Source organism: Biomphalaria glabrata, chromosome 5 (genome assembly GCF_947242115.1).
Source record: "Biomphalaria glabrata chromosome 5, xgBioGlab47.1, whole genome shotgun sequence".
Classification (NCBI taxonomy): domain Eukaryota; kingdom Metazoa; phylum Mollusca; class Gastropoda; family Planorbidae; genus Biomphalaria; species Biomphalaria glabrata.
Genome location: NC_074715.1, coordinates 22078843 through 22100519, shown reverse-complemented (window position 1 = coordinate 22100519; position 21677 = coordinate 22078843). Strand labels below are relative to the sequence as shown.

The window sequence follows — 21677 nt, the reverse complement described above, 5'->3', positions numbered from 1 at the left end:
TCCTGCCGGACAGCCGTGGATTTATATGGGTAGGATTTGAACCTGGACTATCATGATGACAGTCTAAAGCACATACCACACCACCTGGTGGCAATCCTTTCTCCAATATATACTAATGTAGTGACACTAATCCCTCATTAATTATAGAATAAGAAAAACTAAGATGACAATAATATCAGATAAAATATAAATGAAAAAAACTTACAGCAAAAGGGCAAGTAATTATTGTTGGGCGAAGACTCTTGGATCTAAGAGTGGAGTAGAAAATGTCTTCCAATATTCTCTCATCACTATGGTCATGGCAAACAAAGGCACTGACTAAGCCCTTAAGACAACATTCTACAGCCAAAGCCCATTTGGGATCCAAAAGATCAAAGCAAGCTCCTGGAAGAAAGAATTATCTCATAAAGTTAAGAAAGTTCACCTATTTGTGTCACTACCAAGCGATAAATAAGTATATGGCTAATAACTGACCAGCCAAATAATTTTCCCCAGGTGATGTAAGAGTATGTGTTTTGTTAGAACATTCTGCTGTCCCTTACATGGTAACACAATTTGAATGGCTCAACGAAAGATTTTATTGTTAGATTTATATCTAGTACAAGCTTGGCATTTGACTAGGTTTATTTATTTATGTGATAAATTTAATATATATATATACACACAACTTAACACAATAGTTGGACACATATAACAAACTTTTTTACACAAGACAGTGATGGGAACAGACTTTGAAAATTTTTTGGAAATTTAGTGCACCCCTGTTTGTTTCAAGATGTGACTGATGTGCAAAGCAAAGGCAAAGCAGCCAGGTACACCACACAGCCAGCCATTTAAGATCCAGATAATAATATCCGATATTTTTTTTCCAAAAATAATTTTTTTGATGTTTTTCTTTCTGAAAAAAAAAAAAAATGGATCAGAAGAAATTGTCAGAATTCCAAAAATTTTCTTAAAATTCCCATCACTAACAGTTTGATACATATAACAACTTCTTTACACAGCAATTGGATACAACTTTACACAACAGTTAGACATAAAATAGTATCCACTCTATTCTACTTTTGTTTGTTTTAATCTTGTTTCTAAATATAAAAATGGCAATAAGAATTCTTACCTAAAGGACCTTTAGGAATCTTGTGAAAATGAGCCTTCCTTTCCTGTATTTTACTCATCACTGTAGGCATCCATTCACCAAATCGTTTTAATCTATCATTTCTAGCAGCCAGCAGTCTCTGTTTATTTAATGTGATATTTTTGGACAATACTTGCTTGGCCTTCAGTTCTGACCTGCAATAACATAAAAAATTTTTTAGGGCTATATTTTTTTATTAAAAAAAAAAAAAATCTCTTACAATTTTACATTTTATTTTTGTCTTTAAATTCACTTTAACTTTTCATTTAATAATAGAAATAAATTTTTAAAACTTTTGAAAAATGGCAAGGAGAAAAAAAGGAAAATAATTTCACTTTACATGTAAATATAATGTTTGTAGTAGGGTAATGTAAAAAGAATGAACTATCAAAATATAAGTTGATGTCTTCTCTTATCCTCGTTAATAATATAAACAGTTCAGGAAACTTGCATGTTGCAATAAAAAAATGCACTGGAAAGTTATTTAACTATAAACAAAACAAACTATTAAAAAGGGTTATAAAGAATGATAACCATAGGCCACAGAAACAGAACAGATGACCGTTACATCATCTGCCCGATAGACCACAAAGTCTGAAAGGGGAACTTTTTTAAAATAAAGAATTCCACATGATTAAAGGTTTAAGAAAAATTCTTAAAACTATCATGTTGTGATTTTAATTAAATAACTGTATAAAATAACAATCAAATAAAGTTGGCTGGTAACATTTGTACATCAAAAGTCATTATGAATTTCATTAATAAGTATATGTGAATAAAATAGAAAGTAGGAAAACATCATTTGGTAAGTGTAAGGCTACATAACTTGAAGACTATGGTAAAAAAGGTAATATGCTGAGTTTTTAATAGTCATTATACAAGGGGACATATCCTCAATCCCATTGTGGCAATGTAGTAACAACTTGTTTCAATTAATAAACTTGTTATTTTAGAAATCATTTGAGCTTTTTATTCAGAAATGTACAATGTTAGACAAGTCCAACTAAACCAAGAACTTTCCTAAACATATGTATAATTAGAATTCATGTTAACCTACTCCAAATTGGCAAGGTCAGCTTTTGATTTGATGACAGCATTTCTGTACTGATCAGCATCATTTTCTAAGACTTTTTTCTGAGACTCCAGCCATTCCAACTTGGACTTGAGCTTTGTGATTTGAACTGTTCTCTGTAATCTTTCAGCTTCATAATCATGAGATGCTCTGAAAGAAACCACAATTAACAAGATGAAAAATGGGGTCAGTCATACTCACACATTAAGCATAAACTAGCATCTAATTCCCATTCACATTCAGTGACAACATAGTGAGCAAAATGTAATAATTATCATCCTTTACGGACATTCTAGAAAAAAAAACAACCTTTGTTAATAATAATAAAAAAAATATACAGGAAATGGATTATCAATAAAATATTATGTCAAAATAATTAGTAAAATCAATTAAATGTATGTGCATACAATATGTGTGCATGATTTAAAAACAAAAGAATAAGCTATAGAAAGACTAAATATAGGTTATTGATTAATTTTGAGCATAGTGAAAAAAAAAAAAAAAAAAAAGAAAGAAAAATCAATTTGCACATGATGTCTTTTTTTAAATCTTAATTTAATTTAAACTCAAGCTATTAGTAAATCCTTTATTCTATCTACCATGGTTAGTGTCTATTTAAGATTTCAAAGACTGATTGCTATTTTTAATAATTCTATGCTCAGAACTGTTTTCTATACTATAATTCTATGGTCTGAGCTATTCAATAATCCTGAGACTTTTAACATGTTTTTAAGTAATGGCTGCATAACAAATAATTAACAATTGTCACGGTCATTAAGATCTTGATGAGGAGGGATCTTGAATAAACTTTGCCTCTTTGTCGGATGGTGCTGAGATCTCACAACCGTGATGCAGAGGATTCTATTTGAAGATGTCAACCAATAAGGTGATCTAGATCTAGATATTTACTAATAGATTCAATGAAGAAAATCCTCTCAATTCAAATACAGAAACTTTTAATTTAAAACTTGGGAACACGATATCTACAGTATTTTACAAAATAAAATGTATCTAAAATCAAACATTCAAAATATTACAACTGGATTCTAAGCAACTACACTTTCTGAATATCAACACGAGACTGAGGAATTAATTAATTATCTCTTGCTCCTTTGTTCAACACATAGCGTCTCCCCTCCTACTTCTTGTCCTGCTTCCAATCAAATTAAAGTCTACTATCATATGACAATGCTTCTCTTGACTTGATTGACGCGTGTCACTAGGTCCTAGGGATTCCCAGTCTCGATATGAACTTTGAACTAAGTTATTATTATTATTAAATAAAATAAAATGTTTGACTAATGATACGTGACAACAATAAACAATCTCGAAGTGTACTAAAAAAATATTAGAACTTACATATCCTTCAACTCTTTGATTCTATCCTGACATTGTTTACAATCTCTGTTGGTGCTTGTAAGTTCTCTTTCCAAACTTTTCAGCTGATTCTGTTTCAAGAAATTAATATATATATACAATTACTTTGAATGTACTAATTAGATAAAAATCTACTAAATCAGTATTTAGTTGCCCCCCCCCCCCTTTATTATCAAAAACACAAAATTTTGCATTTTTGGCCCTAACAAAACAAAGAGTGTTGGCTGACATACATTAATCAATAGAATTGATTTCTGTATTCAAAATTAAGAAAAAAGAAAATACATACAGCCAAAGGCACAAGTTTTTCTTTAGCTTCTTGAAGTTCTTTTTTCTTGTCCAGAAAAAGTGGCTCCAATTCTTTGACTTCTTTTACACAGCTAATCAAACGCTGCTCCAAATGTTTATGACGCTCTTTCCAATTCTCATGATCATTCTGGCATTGAAAAAATAAACAACATTAGACAAAATATATGTCACTGATCCTTTTCTTAAGTTTGATTTCATTTTTAACATGTGATTTTTTATTTATTTAATGTGGTACAGAATATTTTTTTTTTTTTTTTTTACTTTATTGTCTAAGTTTTTCTAATATTTCACACAACAACAACAAAAAAAAGTATGAAAAAATACAGTAAATTCTTTTAATTATTTTGTTAGTTTTCAAAGTATAAATATTTATTAGCCATGCTTGAATGAAAAAGCTGTTTTGAGTTGAAGTTGTTTATTACTCTGTGTAATATCTTAAAATCTTAATATCTTAAAAAAAATGTATCATCTTATTCATACCCTAGTTGGTATTATTATTAAGTAAGCATAAGTAGGCAAGTACAACATCTTTTAAAATAAAGTGAATAAAGTATTTGTGTTAAACATTAGTCAAGTTCATATCTTTGAAATGTGAAGTGCTGTTGAAACTTAGATTTCACTGTTCTCATTTTCATGTTGGACTTATTTGGACGCATGCATTACTGTATTACTGAAATGTGTTGCACTTTAATGTATTGTAAAATTAGTGTACATCTTATCTTATATAATACAGACGTTACTTCAAAAAAGAAGATGATTACGTCCTACGCGTCATGCATTTAGTCATGCATATTAACCAATGACTTAAATTCTGCCAAGTCACTGGTTTTCCTGGCTAGCTCAGGCAACCCATTCCATGCTCTAATAGCACTAGGGAAGAAGGAGTATTTGTACAAATTTGTCCTAGCATATGGGACGAGGAATGTGCCTTTATCTTTGTGTCTTTCAGAGTATTTTATTAAATTTTGTTTTTGTATTTGAAGATTATGGTTCAGTGTTTTATGTATTATTGCTACTTTACTTTTGAGCCTTCTGTCCTGAAGGCTTTCTAAATTTAGTGATTTTACTAAAGGTGTTACTCTAGTCAAATGTGAATATTCGTTTGTTATGAATCGCACTGCTCTATTTTGTGTCTGTTCTAGTTTCTTAATGTTTTCTTGAGTTGAGGGGTCCCAAACAGAGGATGCATATTCTATTATTGGCCTAACCAAGGTTAAATAACATTTTAGTTTTATTTTCTTATTTGATTTATAGAAATTTCTTTTAATAAATCCTAATGCTTTGTTTGATTTTTTTGTAGTTTCATCAATATGTGGATTCCATGACAGTTTTTCATTTATTATAACACCTAGGTATTTTGTGTTTTTAGTCTGTGTTACTGGTTTGCCATGAATAAGATAAGTGGAATTAATTTGTTTTAGTTTTTTTGTTACTCTTAACAACTGACATTTTTCTGGGTGGAAAGACATGCTCCAATTTGATTCCCATTTCTGTAATTCATCTAATTCTCTTTGTAAAATATCTGTGTCTTGTGTTGTTTTTATTGTTCTATATATTATGCAATCATCTGCAAATAATCTGATTTTTGTTCCTGAAGTAATGCAATTTGGTAAATCATTTATGTAAATTAAAAATAGTAGTGGACCCAAGACTGTTCCTTGAGGTACACCTGAGTTTACTGTTATCGGTGTTGATTTAGAACCATTTATTATTACAGTTTGTTCTCTCCCTATCAGAAAGTCTTTAATCCACTGATGCAGTGGACCATTAATGCCGAAATATTTTAATTTTTTAAGCAAACTATGGTGGTGAACTTTGTCAAAAGCCTTAGAAAAATCTAGTAAGATAGCATCTATTTGTTCACTATTATCTAAACCTTTTGAAAAATCATCAATTAGTCCTATTAGTTGTGTTTCACATGATCTATATTTCCTAAAGCCATGTTGGTATGGTGTGAGGACATTATGTTTGTCTAAGTGGTTTATGATGTTGCTACATATTATGTGTTCTAGGATTTTACATGTGATGCTGGTAAGTGATACTGGTCTGTAGTTTACTGGGTCAGATTTTTCTCCTATTTTTAATAGGGGGGTGACATTAGCTTCTTTCCAGTCCTTTGGTACTCTGCCCTGGTTAAGTGAAGCCTGAAAGAGTATTTTGAACACTGGGGCTAGCTCATTACTTAGTTCTTTGAGTAATCTAGCTGGAATACCATCAGGTCCAGAAGCTTTATTTGGTTTGGTGTTGGCTAATAGTTTTTGAATTCCATTTTCTTGTACTACTATATCTTCTATGTTGTCTACTTGGTTCAAATTCAGTAATATGTCTTTGTCTCCTGGGGCTGAGAATGCTGATGCAAAGTATTTGTTTAGGATGTTTGCTTTAGTTTCATTATCATTATGTATTATGTTATGTTCATCTTTTAATGGCGCTACGCCTGTTGTTTCCATTTTCTTAGACTTAATGTATGACCATAGGTTTTTGTTGTTATCTTTAGATATTACATTGTTTATGTATTCACTCTGCAGCTGTCTGCTTACTTTTTGGGTTAAGTGTTTAATTTTTATATACTTTTTGTAAACTCTTTCTGCATTAGTTTCTTTAAATTTTCTATATAGGTTTTCCTTCTGTTTACAAAGCTTCTTTAGTCTATTATTAAACCAGCATTTATTTATTTTGTTTGAAGTGTATTTAGTTGGTATATGATTTTCTATAATGGTTGGTTAATGTCTTTTTCTAATAAGAATGTTTGTTGAAAGTTTAATGCAGCTTGGTGTAGTTGTGTTAGGTTACATTTATTCCAGAGTAAGATTTTTCTTTTGGGTTTTGTATTGGCTACTGCTTTTATCTGACTGTGTATTTTTATGATCTCATGGTCTGATAGACCAGGGATAATATCATAATCAACTACTAATCCAGGTCTGTTGGTTAAGAAGAGATCTAATGTGTTGTTTAATCTAGTTGGCTTTTTAATGATTTGATCTAAACTTAGGTTGTGTAAAGTTTCTATGAAAAGCTCATTTATGTCCTTAAGGTTTTGGTGTTTATCTATGGTTAGTGTTTTCCAATTTATATCAGGTAGGTTGAAATCACCCATAATCCAAAAAACTGCATTTTTATTTGTCTCTTTAAGTGTAGTAATCTGATTACATAGTTCCTGCATGTATTCTAAACTAGAATTTGGTGGTCTGTAAATGCTGCCTATTATTAGGGATGTTGAGGTGGTATTAATTTTACAAAATGTCGATTCTATATTTTTTGAGTTAGGTAAGGTAATTTCTTCTGCTATAAGAGTGTTTTTTATTGCTAAAAGAACTCCTCCATGATTATCAGCCCTATCTTTTCTAAAAATTTGATAATTACTATTGAAAATTTCTGCATTATAAATTTCAGGATGTAGCCAAGTTTCTGTGCCTGCATCTAGCCCTTGGACGAATGGCTCTGTCAGCTTGTCAAAGTTAATGTGCATCCCAAATCCCTATTCACCTTATTTTGAGAATTACAAATATAAAAAATGTACAAGATTTTTTAAAAATCTCAATATTGGTTAAATATTAACAAACACATGTTGATAATAATCGGCAATTAGATGCTTAAAGCTATATAAAGATTTGGAAATGGTTAGAGCCTCTATCTATAATGAAATTCTTTGCTCAAGTTTTGTCTACTTACCTTAGATTGTTCCACTTTGTCAATAAATCTTGGAAGTGCTGCTTCTTCTGCCAGTAATGTTTTCTCCAGAGGTTTTAACCCCTTCAAAAGAAAATGTATGTAAAGTTTTAATAAAAAGTTAATTAAAAAAAAAAAAGATTTGTAATTGTTCACTCATGAAAACTTCCTAGAGTAGATATTAAAATATATTTTTTGTCTAGAACTTATCAATCAAATGAGGAAAAGTCCTAGCTCAAACAAGTGACCTAAGAATACATAATCAAATCTGTTATTTTAATTGAAAATGAAGACGGACAAAAAAGCTTTAGTTCTTACTGTACTCCCTATTCCCTTTTCATTAAGAAACACATTTTTTTTTGTCCATTCGTCACTTTCATTTTTAATTATTCCTACATTCAACAAATAAGCAACAGCTGAAAGCAGTAGTTTAAAAACAAAATATCATTTTGTCCATTCATTCTTGTTGCATATTTGTTTTTACATTATAAAGAGACATAGAGAATATACTGATTTCCTTTTCAGAATGAAGATATATTAAAGAATACAAGCTCTAGGTGATTAGATTTACTTTATAGTTTAAAGAGATGTAAAAAATGTAAGTTTTTGGCAACTGATTTACTTTATAGGATTATATGATATAAAGTATACAAGTTTTTGTTAACTTGATTTACTTTACAGAATAAAAAGTTCTTTCTTGTTAAAACTGATTTACTTTATAGGATCAAGACATTTTCAAAGTTTTATTTCTCATTTACCTTTTCTTTCTCCGACACTAGGGCCCAGGCTTGTTCTTTTTGTAGCAATTTAATTTTTTCCTTCAAATCTGTTAGTGCTATCAAGTTTTTAAACTTATTTTCCCACACTTTAACTTCTCTTCTCATTGCTACAAGTGTCTAAAATAAAATGTAAAAACAAGAAACCATTTTGAAATTCCACAAGATACCAGTAGCTTTAACTTACCACATATTGGACTATAACCCCCCCCCTTTATAAATAAATAAAAACTTCTTGAATTTTTGGTGGTGAGTAAATGATAATGCCCCATGTTTCTGTGCTTTATAGCAAAGGCTAATGAAGGTGTCATATGACAAGTATAATTAATACTAATCAATAAAATTTACTTTTTCAATATCTTTTAAAGACACATTAAAAATTGGTAAGACTTCAAAAATCAAAAGTAACTGTCTCTACCAGTATTTGAACTTTTGACACTTGGTTTGCCAGCCCAGAATCACTCTTATGAGATTATTAATTTAAAAAAATAACAAATCAAAGTAAATTTAAAAATTAAAACCATTAAAGCCTGTAGGTACTTGTCAAGTGTTGTTTATAATATGGGAAAATGACTGTATCATATAAGGTTTAGATGTAATACTAAAGCACAATTATTAGTATTATTGAAATACGCTAATTAGAAATGACATCAAATGAGAATTAAAGGTGGTGGGGCATGTCAACCTATGAAATGACTTTGTCAAGAATATCAGCCAATGATATTAACATAAATTTTCCCTTACTGGGTTTGAAAGGCAACAAAGCTATACTAAGGCTATTTATTAATAAAGGGAATCTGAGTGTGAAAACAATTATGTTACCTCCTCTTTTGTTTTGATAACATTTCGTGTCAGCTCTTTATTCTTATTCACTAGTTCATAATCAGCACTCATTTGTTCCAGTTGAGTTGCTTTCATAAAGAACTTTTTGTGGAAAAAACAAACAAACAAAAAAACAAAGAAATATTATTTAAAAATAATTCTAATGACAATGTAACAGAAGTCTATAAAGTTGCTTAAATAGTGATATGAAAAGCTATATTCAGATTAATTAATAATGGTTATCAATATCATTCAGAAACTTACAAAAATATAAAAATGTATAAAAGTTTGCAATGTTTTTATAAAAAAAATACTTTTATTAAGGTTGCTGAGGTGGACAATGGTAGTCAAACTGAATTTCTATTTTTTGGACCAATCAAATTATCTTTTCTTAATAATGTATAAGAGTTATCAATATTGTTATAAACCTGGTGGTGGCACAGATAGGGGTGGTGGTGTTTGTGTAGTCAGCCGACGCAAATCGCCCCAGGCCAGCGCTAGACGAGCGGTCAACCGTGATGAGCTACGACGGTCAGCCGAGTCGAGTGTCAACAGAATGGTTCGGGAAGGATCGCCGTTGTGAACAGAGCTCAGGAGCATCACGAGAGTTGTAGTCATCTGACCACTTAGAAACGTCGAGCGGCGTTCTGTCCGGGTCTAGAAGGCCAGTAGGGACCCTATATAAGAGCGGAGGTGTCGCAGTCAAGACGGTTGAGAAAAGGGGCTCAATACAGCGAGGTTCACGAGAGACGGTTCACGACAGGGGCTCAGAACACGGTCAACTACAGCACAGTTCAACTGTGTGGTTCTGTACGGAGCATTACGACGGTTCAGTGCGGAGTACTGTCAAGTACAGTTGAGACGACTGGTGTCTTGATCTTGGTCTGAGATCGAGTCCGACACAACGAGCCTAGTGTGTGAAGTCAGTCCTGAACTGTTGAACCCAGTGCAAGCCCGGAACGAGAAGGAGAGGCAAGTGCAAGAGTTGATACGTCGGAACGGTGTTATCTGAGAGATATTTGTACAGTATACGTGTTGCCAATTGTACAGTATTGGCTGTTATTTATTCAACTATTAAACTGTTACGTTACTTTGGAGCCCTGAGTTGTCAAGTTCTTTAAGTTGGTGGTGTATGGTGCAGTTTGCAGATAGCCTGGATAGTGAGATTCGTAACAATATCATAACAAAAATGTACATATTACAAAAAGGCTTACTTTAAATTTGTCAGAGGCTGATCTTGTATTCAAAAAATTTCTGCTTGTATCCTGATTTAGAACTGACACAGGATTATCAACTTGAATATTCAGATGATCCAAAATCCTTTGTAAATCATCACGTTTAGTAGAAACTGTGTTACCTTTAAAAAAAAAATCAAGTAGTTGTGCTTATAGAAATGTTCTAGCTCAGGGGTGGGCAACCTTTTTGTATCGAGGGTCGCATTAACAAAATTTTGGGAATGAGGGGGCCGCATATATGTGTGTATATATATATATGTATATATATATATGTATGTATGTGTATATGTGTGTGTGTGTGTGCACATGCGCGCGCTTACAACTTAGAAAAATACGCTAGTTAACTGTATAATGTCTTTTAATTCATATTTATACTGTATCATACATTCACTTTTCCTTTTTTTCACATTCCAAATTGAGGAATTACTAGAGTTAGCAATTTCTGAAACCAATTTAACAATTTTTTTTAAATTTGCTATTGTCTTTTCATATTACATTTCACCACAAATGTACAGTTGTACTTAATGTGAGGAATTTAACTATTTACACTCGTGCGTAATGTTCCTGAATTGTGGAACTAGCTTTCTAGTTGTTATACTTGTGACTATTGTCAAATTATAGTCATTCACCATCGACCTGTGATTACACTTGTTTATTTTCCACAAGAAAAATATGTGTTCACAAATGTATGTGTACCAAAAGAATGTAAAAAAATTAGCTGCAAAATTTTTTTAAAGTGTGGAAATACAGCTTCTGGCACCCATTAAGCTACCGTGGAAGTACTGACTTGAACTTCTCTTACAGGTTATAATTTGCATGGCGTTATGTTCTCTGGAGCTGAATCAGCTTCTGCACTAAATGGTGAGCTGATGGTATTGAAAACTGGTTCTCGACGTCTTAAAATTTGCCTTCATAAATTTCATAATTCAAATAAGTCTGGTAATATTAACCTTTTCACTAGAAATATTTTCACCTTTCAACAAAGGAAAATGACAAAACGTATTTTCCCCTGCTGGCCTGGAGAAATTGTTTGAAAAATTTAACATGCATTACATAAGCAAGCAGCCCATTGCAATAGCTACCTTGAAAAACATAAAATATCTTCCACTCTTCATTAGAAATATAAGTTTCAAAGTCACAGTCAATATCTTTCTAAGAATATGGACATTTCTACTTTGAGAATTTATATTCTTCTCATTACCTTGCCCATGCTAAGCCAGCGGATGCATCGGAATATTTCGTTTATATATTTACAAGTACTTTTCTATACTGTCTGTGGTTATGACCGTAAGTCTGATGTTTTTATTAACGTTCTTTCTTTCGCATAATATGATGAGAATTCATGCAGCTTTGTGCAAACTTTTCTGTCTAGAGTTTATGGTTGGGATATTCTTTAAAAAAAAAGTTTTTCTCAGTCAAAGATCGAGCTCCATCCGTTGTTACACTTGCCATCTTGTTCCAATCATACCCAACATTCAACACAGTTCTTCAAAGCATTGAAGAAATACTGGCCTGAGATTGTGTCTTTGACTTTATATAATGAGAGAGTTTCGATAATTTGTAGGGAAATTTAGAATTATTTTTAATAGATTAGCATTTTTATATGTATATACTGTGGGTACACATGATTTCTGTAGGTATTCGCGGGCCGCATAAAACACTTCAGCGGGCCGCATGTGGCCCGCAGGCCGTAATTTGCCCACCCCTGTTCTAACTTATACTAAATGTTTCTTCAAAATATAAGGGGAAAGCATTGAAAGATGAAAACAAAGTTAATGCCATAAATATATACACATTTATTTGTAATAATGATACGATGCAATCCATTATTAAAAGTATCAGTAATAAATTACTACAAATTTAATCAAAGAAATAAAGCTCAGTTTAAAATACCTATAGAGATGTAAGTAAGTAATTTAGACTTATAAAGTACCTGTTGCTGAACATATATTATAACTGCTCCCTCCATCTACTGAAAATTTGCGTTTCACTATAATTTTGTCTCCATACACACTAGGCTTAAAGCTGTCTGGACCCTTGTTGTTTAGAGTTATCTCAACCCAGGCAGATCTGTACAAACAAACAGGGCATGATAAAATAAGCTAGAGCCTGTAAATGAGTGACTAGCATGCATAACAATATGTCAGCCAGCTTTTCCTTTTTTTTTCCCACATCATTTTTTGATGTGCTGGTGGAATACTAGTCATCTAATAATACATGGTTAACTCAAGGTCTGCCAGTTGCATGTTTTCATATTTCCATTTTTTACTATTTTTCTATCCAATGCTAGGGAGTACATAAAAAATAAATAAATCATTTTTATATATCCACTCTTACTCAGCGTGGTTGCTGAGTGGTAGAGTGCTTGGGTTCCAAATCCTGTTGAAGACGAGGATTTTTAATTTCTGAGTCCACCCAGCCCAGCTCTAATGGATACCTGACATTACTTGGGGGAAATTTAAAGGAGGTTAGTTGACATCCTCCTTAACTGTGAACCACAGAAACAGAGGACCTTTACATTATCTGCCTATAGATTGCAAGGTCTGAAAGGGGAATATTGCTTAACATATTTCGATCATTTAATTGGAAATGAATGAGTAAAGTGACACAGTGGGTTAGAATACAATAGAATGTAGTGTTACTGAATGTGATCATAAAATGCAAAGTAAACATCATTTCTATTTGCCTTCATTTTATTTTCTTTCCCTATCCTAAGAGTCTTGAATGGCACAGCCATTCATTTAGATAGATATTAAATCAAGATGTACTATATTAGCCCAAAAACACTGATCTATATGTGCAAGAGTCAGGCACAACTACTTTTTCTAATCACTCTCCTGGATGACAAAATTTCAAAGACCGGTCAATCCCCAATTATGTTCATTTTAAGAATACTGTTGTATACTAAGTTTAGATTCCTTCATTTATGCCCTAAAACAAAAATAGTGATCTAAGTACCTAAGTCTTCATTTAGTTCTTATATAATCTTACAAATAAATAAATTCTAATACAGAACAGCAAATTACTTTTTATGACAAGTTAACTTTTGCCTATGTGACTTCAAACTATGAAGTTTAGTTATTACTGTGCAGATGAGAAGCTAGAGATGTGTTACTGAATATGTAAAGAACTAGTACATCTTCAAGAGCGAGAAGCCATTGATGATCATGTACCTGAATATGTATAGACTATAGATTGAAGCTATTAAGCCCTTCTTCATCTACTAGCACTCCTCCACTCTTGTCCTTAACTAGTCTCTGGCTTAGCAAAGTTTCTTAATATCTTTTTGTGATACAGTGCAGATCTTTAGTGCTGTCCTAAAGGTCTGCCTATTTCAAATATATTTTTTATGTGATGACAAGATTTAAAATGTATGATTTAGTGAATTTGCAGATTTGCAAAAACTCTTACTTTATATACCTTTTATGATTAGTTAAGATGTTTTTTTAGTATAATACTAAATATAATTTTGTCTCACTTGTTCAGTCTGAAATTCCATAAAGTAAATTAGATGCTGTAATTCACTAAAAGTAAGCAAACAGTTTCAAAGCTTTAACAAGTGCACAAAATATATTGCAAAGAAATCAATAAAAAAAATCTCAATGTGCACAAATAATTCATAGCCTATAACACTGGTCATTTCAATCAATAAGGCACTTTACGCAGATGACCTCTTAATTCGACTACAGAGAAATATCCAGTTCTAACTAGATAAAATTAAATAGAGCCCTCACAACTATCTCCATGTATTCAAAATTATGGAAAATGGAAACATACAAAGAAAAGTCGATTTATTCAATCTTTAGCCACAGCAACAAAAGAGCAAAAAGAAACTATATCTTAAAAATAGGTTCACAGCCAATAAATAAAGAAGAAAATTCAACATATGTAGGTGTAAAATTAGACCAGAGACTGTCTCTTAAACACTTTATGGCAGATTTAAAAGAAAAGGCATCACAAAGACTTAACATTGTAAAACACATAGCAGGAACATCCTGGGGAGCTGAAAAGAAAACTAATTCAAAACATAATCCAAAACCAAGCCTTGCCTCTAATCAGTGGAGGTATGAGAACTACTGCCACAGTAGCATGTGAAATAGACTCCAATATTGAAACTCTTAGGTTAAGGCACAACAGAGCAGCATTAGAAGCTATTGATAGATACAAAAGGTTGGAGGATGACCATCCTAATAAACTACTGACACAGAGAAACAGGAAAAACAAGCAAAGAACTCTGATCCAATTTACTAACGAACTATCCCTAAAACACTATCTACCCAACAATAGAGAAAAAAATTACCAGATTTTTAAACATAACTCCTGGGCTTAATCGAAAACAACCAACCATTAAAACACATTTATTAAATAATACCCCAACATAACCAACACTGTACAGCAGTGCTGAACAACTATTTTTCCTTGGCACAGTTTGCAAAAGAGTTCACAGCTCAGCAGTAAAAAGCTGGCTTTCTAGAAGAATATTGGTTTTCTTCTTCTAAGATCAGTTTAAAAATAAAATAAAAGTTTAAAAAAATATAAAGTTTTAATAAACAAGTAACATACATTTTTTTATAAAAGGCAATTCCTCATTTGATTTGTAATAGCCATTACTTTGTTCTTAATAACTAATGCATAATTGATTTTAAAAAAGTAAACATTTCTACCATGCACCAATCCGCCCTCCACCTCTAGTTAAGTGATATAAATCCAGACGTGGTAAAATTAAAAACAGTAGTCTAGACTAGAATTATGGATCTAGATCTAGTTAGAAATAAGGTACTGAAGATTCGTGTTTGGCAATATAGAGAGACTTGTATTTTGAAAAATTATAACAGTCAAAACCAGAGTTTTCCAAGAGTGGTCAATTAGCTAGTAATTATTCTTTTCTCAAAGATATACATAAACTGTTAAATTTCTAGAAAAATAGTTAGAGCCATTTTCGAGATGCGTCCACCCAGATTTTTATTTTTTGACCCCATGAAAAATCTGCAAACTGATAAAAGGAATTGTAAAAAATAAATACACAAATATATGAATAAAGTTATGTACCTTTTGCCAGTTTTAACAAAGTTTTTTATAGAGCTTCCTCTGCTAGTTGCAGTGGCTTTCCCACCGAGACCAACAACAAGTGCTGTTACTATGGCACTTTTGCCACCTATGAGCAAAAAAAAAATAAATGCAAAACAAATTAGAACATACAATGTAACTTATACTTTTATTTTAATTGATGCTAATAAAGGGAGAGACTTGCTAAAAATCATTTGCTTCACATTTTTTCTTCCTTTATTCCAGGCACCTAAATATTATGTACAAAAACACAACCAAAGCACTTAAATTGTTAGTTATTTGTGAATGAAAAATAGTGTTCAGACCATCCAGAGGATTGAAATCAGAGAAACATTTTTTTTTAAACACTTACTTCCATTGCGTCCAACAATAAAGTTGACATGAGTTCCCAAGTTGACATCAAGACGGTTGTGACACATAAAATTGCCAATGCTGATTCGACGAATAATTCCAGCAACTGGTTCATCCTAAGAAAAAGAAAATGTATATTTTTATTGCTCTTACAAAAATATTAACATGATTTTGAAGAGTCACATTTTTTTGCAGCTGAAAATACTAATAATACCTCACATAGTAAGAAATGATGAATAAAATAAAAATGTGAACAAAGTATATTTCAATAATGTTACTGTTACAATTATAAATACTGAGAGTGATTTACCTTCTGATTGTAGCGTGAAATATCTGCTGATGTCACCACAGAGTTCTGTCAAATAATGAAAGTAATATGCTTCATGACACATTTATAATTTCATGATTATAACGATTTTTATTGCCAAGGCAAAGTAGGAAATGGTGAAATCATTTCTCACTTTGCCATGAGTTTTTGGGCATTCTAATGAATGCTGGATTTAGCACTTTGCATTAATATATAAATATAGGAAACCAAACCAACTAATCAACATATAATTACCTCAATTATATCTTCATTTTCATCTTCATCTGATTCAGATACAGAGCTTTTCTTTCTAAGCTTTTTAATTTTTCCCTCATTCGAACAAAGGCTGTTGGTTTGGGTTAATACTCTTTTTTGCATTTTGTACTGATGAAAAGAAAAGGAAAATTATTACTTTAGAACTAAGGGGCTTTTGACTTTTAGCAGTGATATTTTCAAAAAACAAATTGTAATAACTGAAGGGAGGCAACTTAACAAGGTATAGGTGTTTATTTACATAGAGACATGACAAACACATAGGACATCTGCCTTTGAGCACAGCATCTTCATATCAGTTCTAGATTTGGACGGAAATCGTTCTCTCTCCTCTAATGTCAACATCCTTCCTAGTCTAATTTCTGGCCTTAAGCATTATCTTGGATGGCATGGCTATAACACAGCCCCCTTCTTAGCACTTTTCGACACGAAAAGAAACAGTGCAGTGCAAGTTCGACAGTTCAGGTGGAGGTTGATCGGTGGGAGTCACAGACGGCAGGAAGCGTGTTCCCCACGAAGCCACCCGCACTGTTTTCCTCCGGTGCAGCTTTCTCTTTCTCCAGCTGACCAGGCTGTTGTTGAGACAATGATGTGGCCATTTGACACACAACAAGATAGTATTTCAAATAGGTAGGTCTCCGGATCTTCTTCTTCATCGATCAGGGCTTGCAGGAGATGAGCAGTAAGAGCCTTCTTGCTAAAACTAGCTTCAGGCGTCTGTAACGAAGTTCGTGCCTTAGCTCTTTAATCAAGAGTTGGTCTAGTTGTTTCAAAGATGCCATTGAGATCGAATCCTACCTCCTCTTGTTGAGTTGCCTATAATCCCACTTCCACACACCAATGTAATAACTGAAGGCAGACGACTCAAAGAGACATATTGGTGTTTATTTACACGAGGACATCACATACATGTAGAACATCTGCCTTGAGCACGCATCTTCATTTCGGTTCTAGACAGGGCGGAAATCTTTCTCTCTCATGTCAACATCCTTTTCTGTCTAGTATCTGGCCGTGCACACCTTCTGCACTATCTTGGATGGTGGTGTGCATGGCAAGGTTATAACAATATCTATAATATATTCCTAAGGGCCCTGTCTCATTCACCACTCACCTGTCACTAATTCTCCCACTTGCGGTGGATGAAAAAATTGATTTATATAGCCTGTTATTACTTACCTTGGGTCTAGAACAACTAAGATATTTTCACAATAAAAACTGCAGCTGTTATATTAAATTTACCAAAAACGATAATTGTATTTGCAATTTTTACCAAATATGTTGTTTTTTTAAAGTCAATATATCAAAAGTTATAATTCCTTCCATTTTTAAGCACTACTGAAACTCTTTAGTGTGTAACTTTCAATGATCAATAGCTATTTCTAGCGTATTTGTAGACATGGCATAAAAAAATCTTTTGTTTTTTGGTCATATGAAGCCATAATTAACTGAATATGTTTTTTTATGTGTAAAATTTTATTAAACAAAATGAAATGTACGTATAATTATATTACTTATATGTTAAGGGTGGAGGTAACAAAAAAAAAAAAGACAATAGAATAGATAATAATCAACAAAGTGGTCTAGAGGGTCTAGCTAATGGCTGGGCCTAATAAAAAAATTACTTTATAAAAGTAAATTTTAGTAACATTTTTTTATTTTTTACAAAGACTAATCACTACTTGTCATAGTCTACTCTAAGATCTAATCATAACTTCTACGCCTACACTCTTTAGCCTTAGTCTTAGCTATAAATCTATATGTAATAATATCTATACTATTTATTTGTACTAGATCTAGATCATTACTAGGACTATAGACAAAGTACTAATCTATTAGATTACAGACATTACTTCAAAAAAGAAGATAATTACATACTACGCATTTCATGTGCCAATCTAGTCACGCATGTTAATCAATGACTTAAACTCTGCTAATTCGTTGGTTTTCCTGGCTGATTCAGACAACCCATTCCAACCTCTAATGGCACTTATCTTATCTTATATAATACAGACGTTACTTCAAAAAAGAAGATGATTACGTCCTACGCGTCATGCATTCAGTCATGCATATTAACCAATGACTTAAATTCAGCCAAGTCACTGGTTTTCCTGGCTAGCTCAGGCAACCCATTCCATGCTCTAGTAGCACTAGGGAAGAAGGAGTGTTTGTACAAATTTGTCCTAGCATATGGGACGAGGAATGTGCCTTTATCTTTGTGTCTTTCAGAGTATTTTATTAAATTTTGTTTTTGTATTTGAAGATTTTGGTTCAGTGTTTTATGTATGATTGCTACTTTACTTTTGAGCCTTCTGTCCTGAAGGCTTTCTAAATTTAGTGATTTTACTAAAGGTGTTACTCTAGTCAAATGTGAATATTCGTTTGTTATGAATCTCACTGCTCTATTTTGTGTCTGTTCCAGTTTTTTAATGTTTTCTTGAGTTGAGGGGTCCCAAACGGAGGATGCATATTCTATTATTGGCCTAACCAAGGTTAAATAACATTTTAGTTTTATGTTCTTATTTGATTTATAGAAATTTCTTTTAATAAATCCTAATGCTTTGTTTGATTTTTTTGTAGTTTCATCAATATGTGGATTCCATGACAGTTTTTCATTTATTATAACACCTAGGTATTTTGCGTTTTTAGTCTGTGTTACTGGTTTGCCATGAATAAGATAAGTGGAATTAATTTGTTTTAGTTTTTTTGTTACTCTTAACAACTGACATTTTTCTGGGTGGAAAGACATGCTCCAATTTGATTCCCATTTCTGTAATTCATCTAATTCTCTTTGTAAAATATCTGTGTCCTGTGTTGTTTTTATTGTTTTATATATTATGCAATCGTCTGCAAATAATCTGACTTTTGTTCCTGAAGTAATGCAATTCGGTAAATCATTTATGTAAATTAAAAATAGTAGTGGACCCAAGACTGTTCCTTGAGGTACACCTGAGTTTACTGTTATCGGTGTTGATTTAGAGCCATTTATTATTACAGTTTGTTCTCTCCCTATCAGAAAATCTTTAATCCACTGATGCAGTGAACCATTAATGCCGAAATATTTTAATTTTTTAAGCAAACTATGGTGGTGGACTTTGTCAAAAGCCTTAGAAAAATCTAGTTATTTAGCATCTATTTGTTCACTATTATCTAAACCTTTTGAAAAATCATCAAATAGTCCTATCAGTTGTGTTTCACATGATCTATATTTCCTAAAGCCATGTTGGTATGGTGTGAGGACATTATGTTTGTCTCAGTGGTTTATGATGTTGCTACATATTATGTGTTCTAGGATTTTACATGTGATGCTGGTAAGTGATACTGGTCTGTAGTTTCCTGGGTCAGATTTTTCTCCTTTTTTAAATAGGGGGGTGACGTTAGCTTCTTTCCAGTCCTTTGGTACTCTGCCCTGGTTAAGTGAAGCCTGAAAGAGTATTTTGAACACTGGGGCTAGCTCATTACTTAGTTCTTTGAGTAATCTAGCTGGAATACCATCAGGTCCAGAAGCTTTATTTGGTTTGGTGTTGGCTAATAGTTTTTGAATTCCATTTTCTTGTACTACTATATCTTCTATGTTGTTTACTTGGTTCAAATTCAGTAATATGTCTTTGTCTCCTGGGGCTGAGAATGCTGATGCAAAGTATTTGTTTAGGATGTTTGCTTTAGTTTCATTATCATTATGTATTATGTTATGTTCATCTTTTAATGGCGCTATGCCATTTTCTTAGACTTAATGTATGACCATAGGTTTTTGTTGTTATCTTTAGATATTACACTTGGGAAGAAGGAGCATTTGTACTAATTTGTACTAGTGTATGGAATAAGAAATGTACCTCTATCTTTGTGTCTTTCTGAGTTTTTCATTACGTTTTGTTTTTCTATTTGTAAGTTATCGTTTAGTGTGTTATAAATATATTATCTTTAGATATAGCTACTTTACTTTTTATTCTTCTGTCCTGAAGTGTCTCAAAGTTTAGTGGTTTTTACTAATGGTGTTACTGTAATCAAATTGGAATATTAGTTAGTTATTTAAATCTGACTGCTATATTTTGTATTTCTTCTAGTTTCTTTAAATGTTTTCATGAATTGAGAGATGCCAAACAGAGGATGCATATATTCTAATATTGGCCTTTAGAACTAAGTTAAATAGCAATCAAATTTTATGTTTTTGTATAACTTGTGAAAATTTCTTTTAATAAACCTTAATGTTTTGCTTGATTTTTAAAAATATTTTTATACTACTAGATCTAGATCTAAATGATCTTGATGATCATCTATATCAGCGGTTCTCAACCTTTTTTTGTTTGGTGACCCTTTTTACAATTCCTCATAACACTGTGACCCCCCCCCCCCCCCCCCAACAGTAAATTATTTTCAATCATGAGTATAAGTAACTGTGCTTTCGCTAATGTAGATGTAGAAAGCTCAACAACTGATGTTAAAGCGAAAATTGAGGTATCCTTAAAAAAAAGATCTTAATATTAACACTGACTCTTGACCTTACAGACGACAGTCCAGAGCTTTAAAAAACACACGACCAGATGTAACGATACGTTATGCATTGATGTGCATAAACTGAAAGTGTTAAAAATATTTCTGCTGCAACAATTAAAATGTTTGAAATCAACTCTGATTCAGTTGTCTGCAACATCTAACAATAAAAATAGTACATTCCAATATATAAAAAAAAAACTGCATGTATCAAGTTTTACAAGCTAGAATTGACAGAAAAATCCATATTTTCTATGCCGTCTATGGTCTTAAGCGACCCACAGGTTGAGAACCCCTTATCTATATAGTCATCTATTGAGGATCTAGAAAATGAAAGTAAAATCTAGCTAGATAATTAGATGTAGTATAATGTACCATTGGTAAATTTTAAATTCAATTATGAACTCTCGTTGACATCAATTAATTAATTATTTTTCAATCATGATCATGTCTCAGGATCTAGATTCTAGATAAATCTAGATTCTCTCTGTAGGCAGTGTAGGTTAGGTAGAAATAAGACTAACAGTAACAGTTAACAGTAAAACTAAAAGTCATAAACTGTCAGTAGAAAGTAGAATAGAGCTACTATCTAGATTCTAGATAGAATTGATACTAATGATAGATTACCATAAATATATAGATCTATAGACTATACGACTATACCTCTGGTAAACTCTGGTTACTGGTAACTCTGGTATAGTAAAGGTAGCCTACTGACTAAGCCTTTATAGTAATTAAGGCTAAATAAAGTAATAGTATACTATAACTTTATTTTTTTAGTTATAGATCTAGACTA

The 21677-nt window shown here is 32.1% G+C and overlaps 1 protein-coding gene across 4 annotated transcripts in view; it reads right to left on the bottom strand.

Moving 5' to 3' along the window:
• LOC106068913 (structural maintenance of chromosomes protein 6-like) overlaps positions 1-21677 on the bottom strand; it is a 34327-nt gene that overhangs the window by 12088 nt on the left and 562 nt on the right. For 2 of the 4 annotated variants that reach the window (XM_056030394.1, XM_056030396.1), the window contains exons 2-15: positions 16376-16504; positions 16124-16168; positions 15815-15929; positions 15445-15550; positions 12329-12465; positions 10375-10517; positions 9161-9262; positions 8321-8458; positions 7566-7646; positions 3874-4020; positions 3567-3655; positions 2193-2357; positions 1118-1290; positions 206-384 (exon numbers count right to left, since the gene is read on the bottom strand). In XM_056030394.1, coding sequence (XP_055886369.1) covers positions 206-384; positions 1118-1290; positions 2193-2357; positions 3567-3655; positions 3874-4020; positions 7566-7646; positions 8321-8458; positions 9161-9262; positions 10375-10517; positions 12329-12465; positions 15445-15550; positions 15815-15929; positions 16124-16168; positions 16376-16498 — 1743 coding nt within the window. In that variant the 5' untranslated portion in view covers positions 16499-16504. Of the gene's footprint in view, positions 1-205; positions 385-1117; positions 1291-2192; positions 2358-3566; positions 3656-3873; positions 4021-7565; positions 7647-8320; positions 8459-9160; positions 9263-10374; positions 10518-12328; positions 12466-15444; positions 15551-15814; positions 15930-16123; positions 16169-16375; positions 16505-18268; positions 18372-21544; positions 21628-21677 lie in introns of those variants that run through there. The other 2 variants (XM_056030395.1, XM_056030393.1) reach the window with 2 other exon arrangements.